General features: G+C 42.4%; 1 protein-coding gene across 2 annotated transcripts in view; it reads left to right on the forward strand.

Moving 5' to 3' along the window:
• Window positions 1–15,839, forward strand: part of EPM2A (EPM2A glucan phosphatase, laforin) — a 352,988-nt gene that overhangs the window by 165,734 nt on the left and 171,415 nt on the right. For both annotated transcript variants that reach the window (XM_057310983.1, XM_057310985.1), the window contains one exon: window positions 15,087–15,265. In XM_057310983.1, the coding sequence (XP_057166966.1) occupies window positions 15,087–15,265 (179 nt within the window). The remainder of the gene's footprint in view (window positions 1–15,086; window positions 15,266–15,839) is intronic.

Raw genomic sequence — 15,839 nt, forward strand, 5'->3', positions numbered from 1 at the left:
ATATCTGACTTTGAATTGCTTATTCTTATTTTGTAATGGGATAGAAATAAGAACAGATTTTGCATAATTATAGTTATTCTAAATTTTAATACATAATTTTAAATAGAAATTAAAAATAATTTCTATCATATACACCTGTCTTCTGAGTTATCAATATTTCTAAGTGACTTTAGGGTTCTGGATTTACCATACAAATGGTTTTAAATCTTAATGTTTACATTTTTTTTTAAGCTTCAGCATGTGCTTAATGGGAATTTCTAACCACCTAAACATTTAGGTTAGCTAGATGCCAAGAGAGCTTCTGAAAGGATGAATTTTTGTCACGCTGTTTTTTCATGCTTCTTCCCTTTCTCTCATGTATAATGTTTATTTTGTTAGGTGTGTCCTTATTACCTAAAAGAGCAATTTCCCTAAAGAGAAAAATGTTTTATTCTTTCCCTACCACTCAGTTCAGATCAAACTTGACCAGAGACATCGGTTTGGAGATTCTTGTTTTTGCTCGAGCTGAAAATCCGTACTTTCGGATCTCTTCCTGCTACGTGAACCTCATGCATACATGAGAATCCCTGGTGTTATGAAAGAAAACCGTTAAGGCTTGATTTTTGGGATTGGTAATTCGTACCAGGTAAAAGGAGAAGGGAGGTGTGTCATGCTGGGGGTGAAGTAAAGATATATCCAGGAGGGAGGTCTTCTCCCCCTTGCCCCTCAGAAAGTAAAGTAATTTTGGCTCAGCCCCAGCTCAGTGTCTGAGAATTCCAAGCTCTTCTCCCCGTGTAGTAACTTCCGACATATTTCTCCTTTGTGGTTTCCTCTGGACTTTTCCACTTGAGTTTTAAAACATAGGATATTGATAGAAAAGTTGAGCTATAGTAAGGTCAACAGATCAGGAGATGATTGCCTTTGAAAAACTAGTTACAGTGCCCAAAAGGAGGGGTCATGCCAACCTTGTGGGGCCTCATGGGGAAGCACAAGGATCAGCCTGAAGCAGAGGAAGCAGGGGAAGTGGGAGCAAGAGCCTTTACTGTGGTTTCTGCAGGAAAGAACAGGCAAGGCAGGGTAAGCAGCCTTGGCATTGGCACATCAAACAATTTCATCAGACTCCAGGGCATTGGAGCTGCCCCTCGTGTCCTTCTGAGGTGATTAGAGCAGGTGGAGAGTGGCTCAGAGTGTGAGGCCAATAAAGGAAGTGGTTGGAGGTCTGGTCTGCATTACTTGGTTTGCATTTGAAGAGCTTGTTCCTGAGAGAGTGGTTTCCTATCTCTAGAAATTGGCCAACTCTGGAAGGGTCAGCAAGACCCCAGATGTCAAGGCATCAGAATACATGGTTAAAAAGACAAGGTTCATACCACTAGGTCTAGCTCACTATTTTGGTTCTTCTTCCTATAGACCTGGACCGAAAATACCCTTCATCCGTGTCCACAAAAATTAAACCCAGTAAGAATTCTGTAAGTTTAGCCTTGAAGTGTTATAGGAAAGTTACAAGGAGTTATAAACAACTGTGGGTGTTATCTTTTTTCCTGTCTTTGTCTAGTTTCTTTTTTCCTCTCCAGTGAAAACAATTTCCCTTCCTTGCCTCTGGCGGGCAGATTCTTACATTTAGTTCCTCCAAGGTCTTAGCTTCTACTCAACCAGGAGTTTCAAATAATTTCCTGAGCATTGGTGGATCTCTTCTCCTGATGATAAATGCTTCTGTCAACTGCTAAGAAAATAAAAATGCCCTATCTCATACTGATAACATCATAAGCATATATAAACATCAAATTGATAAGAGGGCTAGAGGAGAACTGAAAATAACAAAAGCAAGAAGTGATTTTATATTAACCATAAAGTTGAAATGAACATGGAGAATGTGGCTCCATTGAATCCTAGGTGACAGTTTTGGCCGCAGCTTTGATGAACGTACCAAGTCTGCTCCCTGACACAGGATGGGATCTGTGAGCTTGTGTGGAAGGAATTTATCATATATGCTCGTATTATTACAATGCAATTTGTGTAATCATTTGGGGGGAACCAAGGATGGTTTGCTACATAACATGAGAAAGGGTTCCTGGGCGCCCAAACCCCTGGCCTCTAAGGGGTGAAGCTGTCTCTAGGACACGTGCCCCTGGTTATTCTGTGAAAATGACCTAGGAACATCTTTAAATAGCTGCTCGCACAGGACATGTGTGATGGTTAATTGTATGTGTTAACGTGAATGGGCTGCAGGATATCCAGAGAGCTGGTAAAACATGGTAAACCCTGTGAGGGTGTTTCTAGAACAGATAGTATTTCAATTGATGAACTGGGTAAAGATCACTCTCACCTTGTCAGTACGCATCCTGCACTCCACTGTGGGCCTGATGGAAACAAAAAGGCAGAGGAAGGGTGAGTTTGTTCTCTGTTTGAGCTGGGACGTGCTTCTTCTCCTGCCTCGGACATTGGTGCTCCTGGTTCTTGGGCCTTTGGACTCAGACTGAATTACACACCTGGCATTCCCGATTCCCTATGGATCACGTTTCTCTGGAAAACTAATACAGCATGAGTAACTGGGAGCAAGGATTCCTGGTACATGAAATAAAAGCTGTGCCATTTGTTTGCTGTGTTCCCTTGGGTCTTTCTGGGGCTTGCAATCTTCTCAACCATAAAATGGGAATAATGTCTGAATCCATGGTGGTGCAAATTCCTCTAAAGAATGTATTTAAGTGTTCATCCTTGAATTTAGTACTGTTGGTGGTTACATTCTTGGTTAACTTGATCTCAAGTACAACGATAATCTAAATCTCAGCAAAATAAACACTCTTATTTGCCTGAAACTAATTGGTACAATATTTGTTACAACATTCATGTATTCTTAAAAAAAAAAAAAGAAAGAAATTGGACAGAAACTTACTTTTTAAGTATATATTGGCCTATGTGTTCTTATCAGCTACAGACTTCTTGAGCTGAACTAGAGGGGCAATCAAGTCATATGGTGTGAGATACTCCCCTTGATGGGGCCCGGGCTGCTGATTGTTGCTCGGGCCTCATCATCAACAGGTAAGTGGCACTTCCAGAAGCCAGAGAGAGAGAGAGAGAGAGAGAGAGAGAATGCAGAGAGAGAGAATGCAGAGAGGGGCCATGAAGAGCTCTTGATGGAGAACTGCAAGAGTACTCTCTGATTTGCATCCAGAAAAATCAGGAATATAGTGCTCAGGCACCTTGATTTTGCCATAATTACTTCCTTCTTCTTTCTGAGTAATTCTTTAACATGTATTCAGCTCTCACAGTGCCCGGCACAAACCAAATAAAGAAAGGCCTGTCATAGGACAGCTTCTGCTTTCAAGCCTTTTTCTATCTTTTAACCCAAAGCTTAGGATTACCCAGAAATATGAGATCAAAATAGAAGAAGTAGCTAATAATATCCTCCTGGACCATTCCCTAGTTGTTCTGCATTATAAATATAAGCTATATTTAGTGAGTAAAAGTATCAGTGTATTTGTGGCTATTCACTGCAGTCAGGAGGTGGGACAGATCGGAAAGCTGAGGATTGAATAGCCACCATAACCCGTATCCTGTTGGTTCTGAGAGATTGAATATATAAAGGGACAATGGCCAGACCATATATAAAGGTAGAACTTTGACCCACAGCCTACAGCAACCTGCTGGGGAAACCAACCCCTATCTACAATAAACAATCCAGGAGGACAGCCTGCTATAACTCAGACTTGAAGGAAGCCAGAGTTCTATCTCTAGTGACAGTTCAAGAAGCTAAATAATAAGTTCTGAACAGTTGGCCCCAAATAGCTAGGACCTGATTAGTAACTGATACCTTGGGGCGCCTGGGTGGCTCAGTCGGTTAAGCATCTGCCTTCAGCTCAGGTCGTGATCTCAGGGTCCTGGGATTGAGCCCCTTTGGGCTCCCTGCTCAGTGGGGAGTCTCCTTCTCCCTCTGCCCCTCTCCCCTGCTTGTGCTCTCTCTCAAATAAAAATAAATAAATAAATAAATAAATAAATAATATCTTTAAGAAATAATTAAAAAAAATAACTGACACCTTCCCTATTTTTTTTTGCCCCCATGTCCAGTTTATGACCGACAAGAGAAAGCCAAATATGTATTCTTAACCAGTCACGGAGCACTTCTAGTTAGCCCACCTGCAGCTTCCTTGTGCCAACAGCCTCCAATCAGGGCACACTTGAAGCCTTACCTTTTTCACCCTAAAATTTCCAACTTCTCCCTGTCTTTGACTCTATGCCAAAACACAAGTGATAATGGGTGACTCCCTTGTTAATAGCAAGTTCAGAATAAATAGTCCTTGCTTTCCTCATTGGTTGGTGCTCATTTATTTCCACAGTTCTGAGAAGGACAAGAGGGCTGAGTGTGGGTGGCTCTGTACAAACCCTTCCCCACTGCGGGAGAACTCGGTGACTGCCAAGGCTGGGCAATGGCGTCTGTCTCCAAGCGGCAGCGCAGTGGGTTTGTGTGTGAGTGGGTGACCATAAAGACCCGAGAGCATGTGTGTGGGCAACCAAACTTCCCATCTTAGCAATGAACCTGAGGGATTAAATATAGACATGGCAAAAACAAAACAGCACAGGCCTTCCAGGAGTCTGAGGTGATTAGGTGGAAAGCCAATAGCTTGCAAAGAACCACAAAATACAGACAGAGCTGTACTTTTAACTGTCCAGTGTGCTGCTGCTAAATTTCAAAAAATTATTGACTTTAGCAATTTTATGACAATATTTTTCTAACTTTTAAACTGCTTTTGACATAGCCTTGAAATTCATTTAAGAGGATTTTCCCCCTACCTTAAACACATCAAAGCAGGGCTTCAGGCAAGGAAATAACTCAGGGAGTTTTACTCCTATGAAAGTCAATTTGGAAAAGGTAAATTCACAAAGCCAAAGTGAAGTTACCAGAAGTATCATCAGAAGAAACAAAACCCAATTGAAGCTACCAACAACAGAGCATTTTTACTCTGTTTCACTCGCCAAAAATAACTGTCCACATGACACAATTGTGATTAAGACCTAACTGTAGAATGAATCTTCCTCACCTCACTGGTTTTCAGTGCTGATTGAGCTGTGTTTCTTCATTTACTTTCTTGTTCTTTATTTGTGTGCTCTCAGTGCAAAGCCGGGGGCCCTCCCTGGGTCTTTAAGAATCTGGAGGCTTCTACTTACCCACTTAGGGTGGTGGTTCTTTATCGTGGCAGCTCCTTAGAACCTTCCTACCTCAGACCAATTAAATCATAACCTCTCAGTGCGTTTATAAAAATAGCTCCCCAGGTGATTCTAATGTGCACGGAGCGTTGAAAAAACACTCCTAGAAGAGGCAAGATTTCCTTGACAGTGTCACCTTGAGTTGTGCTCGCTTTGTTTGAGGGTGGCCAAAATTATATAAAGCAACTTTTACCTTGTCCATTTTATTTATTTATTTATTTATTTATTTATTTATTTATTTATTTATTTTACAGTCATAATGTAAAGAGCTTTTATTTTTTTTATTTTTATTTTTTTTAATGATTTTTTATTATATTATGTTAGTCACCATACAGTACATCCCCGGTTTCCGATGTAAGGCTCGATGATTCATTAGTTGTGTATAACACCCAGTGCACCATGCAATACGTGCCCTCCTTACTACCCATCACCGGTCTATCCCATTCCCCCACCCCCCTCCCCTCTGAGGTCCTCAGTTTGTTTCTCATAGTCCATAGTCTCTCATGTTTCATTCCCCCTTCTGATTACCCCCCTTTCTTTATCCCTTTCTTCCCCTACCGATCATCCTAGTTCTTATGTTCCATAGATGAGAGAAATCATATGATAGTTGTCTTTCTCTGCTTGACTTATTTCACTAAGCATTATCTCCTCCAGTGCCGTCCATGTTGTAGCAAATGTTGAGAACTCGTTCTTTCTGATAGCTGAGTAATATTCCATTGTATATATGGACCACAACTTCTTAATCCAGTCATCTGTTGAAGGGCATCTCGGCTCCTTCCACGATTTAGCTATTGTGGACATTGCTGCTATGAACACTGGGGTGCATATGGCCCTTCTCTTCACTACGTCTGTATCTTTGCGGTAAACACCCAGTAGTGCAATGGCTGGATCATAGGGTAGCTCAATTTTTAACTTTTTAAGGGACCTCCACACTGTTTTCCAGAGTGCTGTACCAACTTGCATTCCCACCAACAATGTAGGAGGGATCCCCTTTCTCCACATCCTCTCCAACAATTGTTGTTTCTTGCCTTGTCTATTTTTGCCATTCTAACTGGCGTAAGGTGGTATCTCAGTGTGGTTTTGATTTGAATTTCCTTGATGGCTAATGATTTTGAACATTGTTTCATGTGTCTGTTAGCCATTTGTATGTCTTCATTGGAAAAGTGTCTGTTCATATCTTCTGCCCATTTTTTGATTTGTTTATTTGTTTCTCGTGTATTGAGTTTGAGAAGTTCTTTGTAGATCTTGGATACCAGTCCTTTATCTGTAGTGTCATTTGCAAATATATTCTCCCATTCCGTGGGCTGCCTCTTAGTTTTTCTGACTGTTTCCTTGGCTGTGCAGAAACTTTTAATCTTGATGAAGTCCCATAAATTCATTTTATCTTTTGTTTCTCTTGCCTTTGGGGATGTGTCATGAAAAAGGTTGCTATGGCCGATGTCGTAGAGGTTGTTGCCTATGTTCTCCTCTAGAATTTTGATGGATTCCTGTCTCACATCGAGGTCTTTCATCCATTTGGAGTTTATTTTTGTGTGTGGTGTGAGATAGTGGTCAAGTTTCATTCTTTTGCATGTAGCTGTCCAATTTTCCCAGCACCATTTATTGAAGAGACTGTCTTTTTCCCACCGGATGTTTTTTCCTGCTTTATCAAATATTAGTTGCCCAAAGAGCCGAGGGTCCATTTCTGGGCTCTCTATTCTGTTCCATTGGTCTATGTGTCTGTTTTTGTGCCAGTACCATGCTGTCTTTGTGATCACAGCTTTGTAGTACAGCTCGAAATCCGGCATTGTGATGCCCCCAGCTTTGTTTTTCCTTTTCAACAGTTCCTTGGAGATTCGGGGCCTTTTCTGTTTCCATACAAATTTAAGGACTATTTGTTCCAGTTCTTTGAAAAATGTCCTCGGTATTTTGATCGGGATAGCATTGAAAGTGTAGATTGCTCTGGGTAGCATGGACATTTTAACTATGTTAATTCTTCCGATCCATGAGCATGGAATATCTTTCCATCTTTTTATGTCTTCCTCAATGTCTTTCAAGAGTGATTTATAGTTTCTAGAATATAGGTCCTTTACGTCTCTGGTTAAGTTAATTCCAAGGTAACATATGGTTTTTGGTGCTATTGTAAATGGGATGGATTCCCTAATTTCTCTTTCTTCGGTCTCGTTATTCGTGTATAGAAATGCAACTGATTTCTGAGCATTGATTTTGTATCCCGCCACGTTACTGAATTGCTCTATAACTTCTAATAGTTTGGGAGTGGCTTCTTTTGGGTTTTCCATATAGAGTATCATGTCATCTGCGAAGAGAGACATTTTGACTTCTTCTTTGCCAATTTGAATACCTTTGATCCCTTTTTGTCGTCTGATTGCTGTTGCAAGGACTTCTAGTACTATGTTGAACAATAGTGGCGAGAGTGGGCATCCTTGTCGAGTTCCTGATCTTAAGGGAAAGGTTTCCAGCTTTTCCCCATTGAGAATAATATTTGCAGTAGGCTTTTCATAGATGGCTTTTATGAGATTGAGAACTGTACCTTCTATTCCTACACTCTGAAGGGTTTTAATCAGGAAAGGATGCTGTATTTTGTCAAATGCTTTTTTGGCATCGATTGAGAGGATCATATGGTTCCTGAGTCTTTTCTTGTTGATATGATGTATCATGCTGATTGATTTGCGAATATTGAACCACGCTTGCATCCCAGGTATGAATCCCACTTGATTGTGATGGATAATCCTTTTAATGTACTGTTGGATTCTATTAGCAAGTATCTTGTTGAGGATTTTGGCGTCCATATTCATTAGGGAAATCGGTCTGTAATTCTCCTTTTTGAGGGGGTCTTTGCCTGGTTTGGGGATCAAGGTAATATTGGCCTCATAGAATGAGTTTGGTAGCTTTCCTTCTGTTTCTATTTTTAGAAATAGCTTTAGGAGAACAAGTATTATTTCTTCTTTGAATGTTTGGTAGAATTCCCCAGGAAAACCATCCAGGCCTGGAGTTTTGTTATTTGGAAGGTTGTTTATCACTGACTCAATTTCTTCATAATTAATTGGCCTGTTTAAGGAATCAATTTCTTCCGGTTTCAATCTTGGTAGTTTATAGGTTTCCAGGAAGGATTCCATCTCTTCCAGATTGCTTAGTTTATTGGCATATAGCTGTTGGTAAAAATTTCTAATAATCCTTCCAATTTCAATGGTGTTCGTCGTGACCTCTCCTTTTTCATTCATAATTTTAATAATCTGGGTCCTTTCTCTTTTCTTTTGGATAAGTGTTGCCAGTGGTATGTCAATTTTATTGATTCTCTCAAAGAACCAGCTTCTAGTCCTGTTGATCTGCTCTACTATACTTCTGGTTTCTGCTTGATTGATTTCAGCTCTAATTTTGGTCAACTGCTTCCTCATGCATGGATTCGGCCTGTCCCTCTGTTGCTGTTCCAGGTTCTTGAGGTGAGAATATAAAAACTGCATTTTAGATTTTTCTATTCTTTTGAGTGAGGCTTGGATGGCTATGTATTTCCCCCTTAGGACTGCCTTTGCAGTATCCCATAAGTTTTGGACTGTTGTATTTTCATTCTCATTGGTCTCCATAAATTGTTTGATTTGATTTTTGATTTCCTGGTTTATCGAGTCATTCCTGAGCAGGATGGTTCTTAGTCTCCAAGTGTTTGAGTTTCTTCCAAATTTTTCCTTGTGGTTGAGTTCCAATTTCAGAGTGTTGTGGTCTGAGAATATGCAGGGGATAATTTCAATCTTTTGGTATCGGTTGAGACCTGTTTTGTGTCCCAGAACATGGTCTATTCTTGAGAATGTTCCATGGGCATTAGAATAGAATGAGTATTCTTTGGTTCTGGGGTGTAGTGTTCTATATATATCTATGAGGTCCAACTCGTCGAGTATGGCATTCAAAGCCTTTGATTCTTTGCTTAGTTTTTGCCAGGGTGTTCTGTCTATTTCTGATAGTGGAGTGTTGAGGTCCCCTACTATTAATGTATTTTTATTTATATGTCTCTTTATTCTGGTTAAGAGTTGGCTTGTGTATCTTGCTGCTCCCCTGTTGGGGGCATATATATTTATAATTGTCATATCCACTTGTTGAATACTTCCCTTAAGAATAATATAGTGCCCTTCTGCGTCTCTAACTATAGTCTGTAGTTTAAAATCCAATTTATCTGATATGAGAATTGCTACCCCAGCTTTCTTTTGAGGTCCATTTGTGTGAAAGATGGTACTCCATCCCCTTACTCTCAGTCTGAATGCATCTTTGGGTTTGAAATGAGTCTCTTGTAGACAGCAAATGGATGGGTCATTTCTTTTTATCCAATCTGCAACCCTGTGGCGTTTTATGGGAGAATTTAAGCCATTAACATTAAGACTGAGTACTGAGAGATATGTTTTTAATGATGCCATGTTGCCAGTAAAGTCTTTGTTTGTATTGGCTGTGACTTTCTGTTCTGTATCACTCTTGGGGCCTTTTTACTTTTATAGAACCCCCCGTAATATCTCCTGTAGGGCTGGTTTCATGATTACAAAATTGGTTAGTGACTGGTGATTTTGAAATGTCTTTATTTCTCCATCAATTCTGAATGACAGCCTTGCTGGATAAAGGATCCTTGGCTGCATGTTTTTCTCTGAAAGAGCTTTAAATATGCTCCCCCAACCCTTTCTCTCATTCCACGTCTGTGTAGACAGGTCTGACGTAATTCTGATGCCTTTGCCTTGGTACGTGAGAAATTTCTTTGCCCTGGCCGCTTTCAATACTGTATCCTTGGATCTAATATTTGCGAATTGCACTATGACGTGACGTGGCGTAGGTTTGTCGTGGTTGAGCTTGGGAGGGGTCCTCTCTGCCTCTTGGACACGAATGTTTGTTTCCCTCGCTAGATTAGGGAAGTTTTCAGCTACAATTTGTTCAAATATCTCTTCTAGACCTCTGTTTTTCTCCACCCCCTCGGGGATGCCGATGATTCTAACATTGGATCGTTTCATTGAGTCAGTAATCTCCCGTAACCTATATTCGTGGATGTGGATTTTTTTAAGACCATCTTCTATTTTCATTTTTTCCTCTATTAACCCATCCTCCAATTCACTAACCCGCACCTCTGCTTCTGTGACCCTGGCCGTCAGAGCCTCTAGTTTTGCCTGCATTTGGCTCATAGAATTTTTAATTTCTGTTAGATTCGCTCTCATTTCTGTCCTTAGGGATTCTATATTCTCAGTAACCTTTTCGTTAATAGTTTTTTCAATTCTACTCATCATTTTGACCATCGTTACTCCGAATTCCATTTCTGATACTTTGGTTACATCCATATCCATTATTTCTGTGGCAGAGGCCACAGACTCACTGTCTTTTCTTTGCTGGGGGGGGCTTCTCCTTCTTGTCATTCTGATGAAGAGAGGTTGCGGGGTTTCCAGAGCCCAAATTATTGACTGGGTCCCAGGCCGTGCCCCTTGTTTTATAGGGATCTTAGGGATGTGGGCTTCTTCTTTAAAGATTTTATTTATTTATTTATGTGGCAGCCAACCAGCGAGAGAGGGAACAGAAGCAGGGGAGTGGGAGAGGAAGAAGCAGGCTCCCAGTGGAGGAGCCCGATGAGGGACTCCTTTCCGGAATGCGATCACGCCCTAAGCCGAAGGCAGGCGCTCAATGACTGCACCACCCAGGCGCCCGGGTTGTGGGCTTCTTGATTTTTCAGCCTGCCTTCTGTGTTCTGGGGGAGGGGCCTGCCGCGCCGATACTCAGGCAACCCTGTTTGGGTAGAGTCTCGGTGCTCCCTGCGAGGGGGGATGGGGATGGGCACTCCCTGAGCCGGTATTTCCAGGCTTTTGTTCTCTGGCGGCTTTCCCTGGCGGTTTGCTGTGCCTCTTCTGAGAGTCAGAGCAGCAGCGGCCGAATTTCAGCCTCTGTCACAGAACAGAGGGATTGCGGCCCGTTCTCTACTAATGTTCTGGCCACTTTAACTCTGTTACTGTTGGTGCTGCTCCACCCTGCAGCGTCCCGGGATGTGCGCCCCACACCCGGCGTCCCTGCCCTCACTTCCAGGGCCGGCGCGTCTCTGTCCTTTGTGTTTCTAACGCCGCCAGCCGCCAGCCGCCCCGCGCGCGCTCCGGAAGCTCCCGGTCTCAGTCTGGATCCAGTGAGCGCACCGGGATTCCGGTGTTCCACGAGATGCCTGGTGGCGTGCGCTCCCTGCTCACGGTTTCAGTCTGCTGTTTTGCGGGTGCCGAACACGAGCCCGCCCGCTCCCCCGTGCAAGTGGCTACCGCTTCCCGGCGCCCGAACGTGGCGGCTCCCTCCCCCTTCCGTTTATCTTCCGATATCTGTGCACAGTTTCATGGCTCCCCGCTTCGTACCTCAATACTCAGCGCTGGAGATGTTCATTTGTAGAGATCCAGATGCATCTTCCTGCGTCTCAGGCTGGTTCCGTGGTTGTTTAGGCTGGTCTGGTACCTCTCCAGCTCGACTCAGGGGACCGGCTGAAAACGGTGTCTCCTACTCCTCCGCCATCTTAACTCCTCCCCTCTACCTTGTCCATTTTAAAGCGATGGTAACACGGATGTTACAAACTGGAGCCTTGCCTGGCTTGTTCAGTGCTGCTGTCCCAGGGTCCAAGGTGTTGGGGGTGGTGGGGGGGTGTTCACCAGACTTGGGGGAAGGGGACAACAGAAGGCAGATTCATCTATTCCTTCCCTGTTGCTTCAGTTTTCAGTATGAAAATGATCAGCTGGCTGGTGCAGGAGGCAAAGAGATGAAGCGGGAACATATGCAGGTTGCTTGTATGAACCGTCAGTAATGACGCAGTGTCACGCTGGCTCTGTTAGGGAGGACAGCGTTTTTTCACCAGTGACAGTGACCACCCAGGCCTACAGGTATGGTGGCCCCTTTGTGCTAATGATTAGAGAGAGCCTTGAGAAACAGATTTGGAGGCGTGGAATCTGTGCCTTCCAGTCTCGGATTTCAATGCAGAAATAACACCAGGGGACTCCATATGAGGGATTTTGTTTTCTAGAATTCATAAGACCACAAATGAAGTATTAGACTTAAAAACTCTCAGTATCTGGGCAATTAGAGGAGGGAAGCAGGAGTGTCGGCCCCTTTACCTATCTGCTCCTGTGGCAGTGGAGGGTCTGGCCTCCCAGCTTCTGTTGACTGGAACTTTCCTTGAACAGATGTGTCTAGAGACAGCATTTGGGGCCTCCTGATGGGTGCATAACTTAGAAAGGGCTCTGCATTCCTGATTTACTTTGAACGTGTTTTTATAGAAATGACTGCTTTGGATTGTTTCTTAATTTCTCTCACCCCTCTTAATGGTTAGAGATGGAAATATTCTCATTGTTTTTGAACTTCTCATTGATGTAGGAGGAAAGAGGTTCAGAATACTATGCACTCTCACTCAAGTTAAATAAATGCCTTTTAGGTACCATTTTGTGCATAATCCCTTTCAGAGCTGGGCGAGGCACCCTGGCAGGCTGAGCTATGCCTTTATTGCTGACCTTCTGATGACTACTTTTCCAAGAGCACAAAGCTCATCTGTGAGTGAACTCACTCCAACATCACCACTGCCTACATCCTGCGGCAGATTTGCAATGACGTTTGCTAGTGGAACAGGAGGCAAGTGAAGCCATAAAGAATATTATAGTTAAACATTTTTTTTAATTTAAAATTTTTAATAGACTTTTTTTAGAGCAATTTTAGGTTCACAGCAAAATTGAGTGAAAAGACAAAGATTTCCCATCTACCTCCCGCCCACACCCCCCACATGCCTAGCTCCCCCATGATCAGTATCCCCTACCAGGGTAGTACATTTGTTGTAATTGATAAATATACATTAACACATTTTACCACCCCAAGCCCATAGTTTATATTAGGGTTTACTCTTGGTGTTGTACATTTTATGGGTTTGGAGAAATTTATAGTGACACCTGTCCACCATTATAGTGTCATACAGAGTCATTTCATGCACTAAGTCCTCCGTGCTCTGCCTATTCAACCTTCCTCTACCCTTAAAGTTTAATTTTAATTACTAAATCTGACAATTCCTCTTACCAAACACTTTCAGAACTATGTTCAGTTATTCAACAAATATTGTGTGAATGCTTATGAAATACCACACACTGACCCGGGCACTGGTGATACAGCAATAAGCAAACCTCTCAAGAGCTGTTCTCTCCCGAGTCTTCTACTTTTGAGGGAGAGGAATAAACAACAAACAAGCACAAATTCAGAAAAGAATTAGTGTTGTGAAGAAGACAAATGAGTGACATAATAGTGGTTGGTGTGGGAGGGAGGGCAGGGTTCCTCTATAATGGATGGTTGGGGCGTTGCCTTTCTGAGATAGGGACATTTGAACTGATATCTGAAATATGGGAAAGGCTGGGCCATGCAGAGATTGGGGCAAGTTTTGCATAGAGCAAAGAACAAATTCAGGTTTTTTCCCCAAATAGGAATAAGTTAGTACATTTGAGAAATGGAAAGAAGCCCTTTGGGCCTGGGGCTTAGTGAGTGAACTGGAGAGGGGCAGGAGAGGGGGGCAGAGAGGTATTGGCGCTGGACAGCACAAGGCTTCCTAGGTCATGGCAAGGCACTGAGGATTTTTTCTAACTGAAATGGGGAGGCATTGTAGGGTTTAAAAAAGGGGTGTGCAAATTTTATGAAAATCACTGTAATTACTTTGTGGGGGCTAGTGGAACATTGTGGACAGAGCAGTGAACCTGAATTGGCAGCTGTAAGGTGGATTAAGAGGCTACACAGGATCTAGGTGAGGGATGGCAGGGGCTTGGGTGATGGTGGTTGCAGTAAAGATGGAGGGAAAGGAACAAGGAGGTGGAGTCCAGGGATTTGATGGATTAGAGACAGGGTGAAGGAACAAGGGCAATCAACGATGACTGTGGTATCGATATTTACAAGACAGGGAAGAATAAAGAAGAAGCAAGTATTTTTGTTTTGTTTTGTTATGTTTTGTTTTGTTTTGTTTTGTTTTGTTTTGTTTCGTGGGAAGGCTTGGCAGAATTAGTAGTTGTGTTGGACCCACTAAGTTTGGGAAGCCTACCGATGTCTTCATGTTGAATCAACAGTTGAATGTCCAAGTTTGATGCTCAAGAGGGAGAATGGGGCTGAAGATGTAAATTTGGGAGTCATCAGGGAATAAGTTGTAGTTAAGTCAAGGGACTAGATGAGCTCATCTAAGAGAAATGAGCAAGAAGCTGGAGGGAGTGGTGTGAGGTCAAGAGAAGATTGACTTATTTACTTTTATAGCAAGGCTACCAGAGCATGTTCGATGGTTATGGAGGTGAATTGGTCAATGTTAGCATCAAACAGCAAAATCTGGAGACCTGGTTGTAAAGTCTTCCCTACTACCTCATCCAGCAGGATTCATCATTCCCTTGTCTCTACTCTCCTAGGGTTTGCTTAATAGTATTTAATAACATTTTATTATGGCAAGTTATGCAAATTTCTGTCTCTCAGGTGGATAGTAAACTCTTTGGGAGAACAGGTATCATTTATTAATTGCCAACTATGTCAAGCCTTTATTAGGCACATGATGTGTGTGATCTTCCTTACTCTTTGCAATAGCCCTTTATGGAAGACATAATCTTCTCCAGTCTACAGCTGAAAAATTCAGGCTCAAGGAGGTTGAGTAACTGACACACGATAATTTGAGTTGGAAGCAGAATTGAGATTCAAGTGCAGACCCGCCTGCCTCTCAGCCATACATGTTTCCTTGCCACCCTTCTTTTTCAGTGTGTTCTGCTAGGTATCCTGGTGCCTGCTTAGCACAGTAACCCATCAGGCACGTGCTAACCTGAAATTCAGTAACGATGAGTGAAGTAAAGCAAAGCTACAGTAATAAGCCCTAAACCCCTGCAATTCGATTACTCTCTCATTCTCTTGTTTCTGATGATATTTTCCATTTGTAGATCAACAAATTCAAATCTACACTTGGCCTTCCACTGGAATCCAGCTGTACTTCTTGATCAGAAGAAAGAAGGGGAGCTGGTGCTGGAGGTCAGTTGAGCTGATGTTGGCAGCTGCTGAAGCCTCACTTGAGGACTGGCTAGGAAGAAGGAGCGGTGGAAAGAGGAGAACCTTCAGCTAAGTAAGTGAACATGGTTTGCTGTAATTCGGCAACTACATAAAATCAGAGAATGTAATTCTTTGTTTAATATCACAATGATCATTTCCTTTTGTTTGGCAGTTTCCCTTCTTAGGAAATTGTGCTGAGTTTGTCACATCATGATGATAACCTCATGCAATTTATTTACAAAAAAGATAGGAGATTTCTTTTTGGGGATCCTTGGTATTGATCACAGTCATCAAATACACACATTTATTAGTTTCACCTAAATTTGAGGCAAAACAATTTTGTCCAGTTGCCAGAATGGGAGCTACTGAGTCTAGAGGAAAATATTTGCTGTGACTGAATGAAACCAAGGTACTGGACTTTGTGCTGTATTAGCCCACTGCACTCACTTTCTGTTCTAATACCTGAGGTCGGCTGGCCTGAGCGGGGATTTTGACCTTGCTACATCCCCAAGGGTAAAACTGCTAGTGTTTACCAAGTGCTTCTTCTGTGTTGCCAACATTTTTCTGTATACTTTGGGAACTACGAGAGAATTACTGTCCTTAAGAATTTTCGTGCAATTGGGATCTCAGGATTTGAATAGATACTT

The sequence above is a fragment of the Ursus arctos genome, unplaced genomic scaffold (genome assembly GCF_023065955.2).
Source record: "Ursus arctos isolate Adak ecotype North America unplaced genomic scaffold, UrsArc2.0 scaffold_13, whole genome shotgun sequence".
Taxonomy (NCBI): Eukaryota; Metazoa; Chordata; class Mammalia; order Carnivora; family Ursidae; genus Ursus; species Ursus arctos.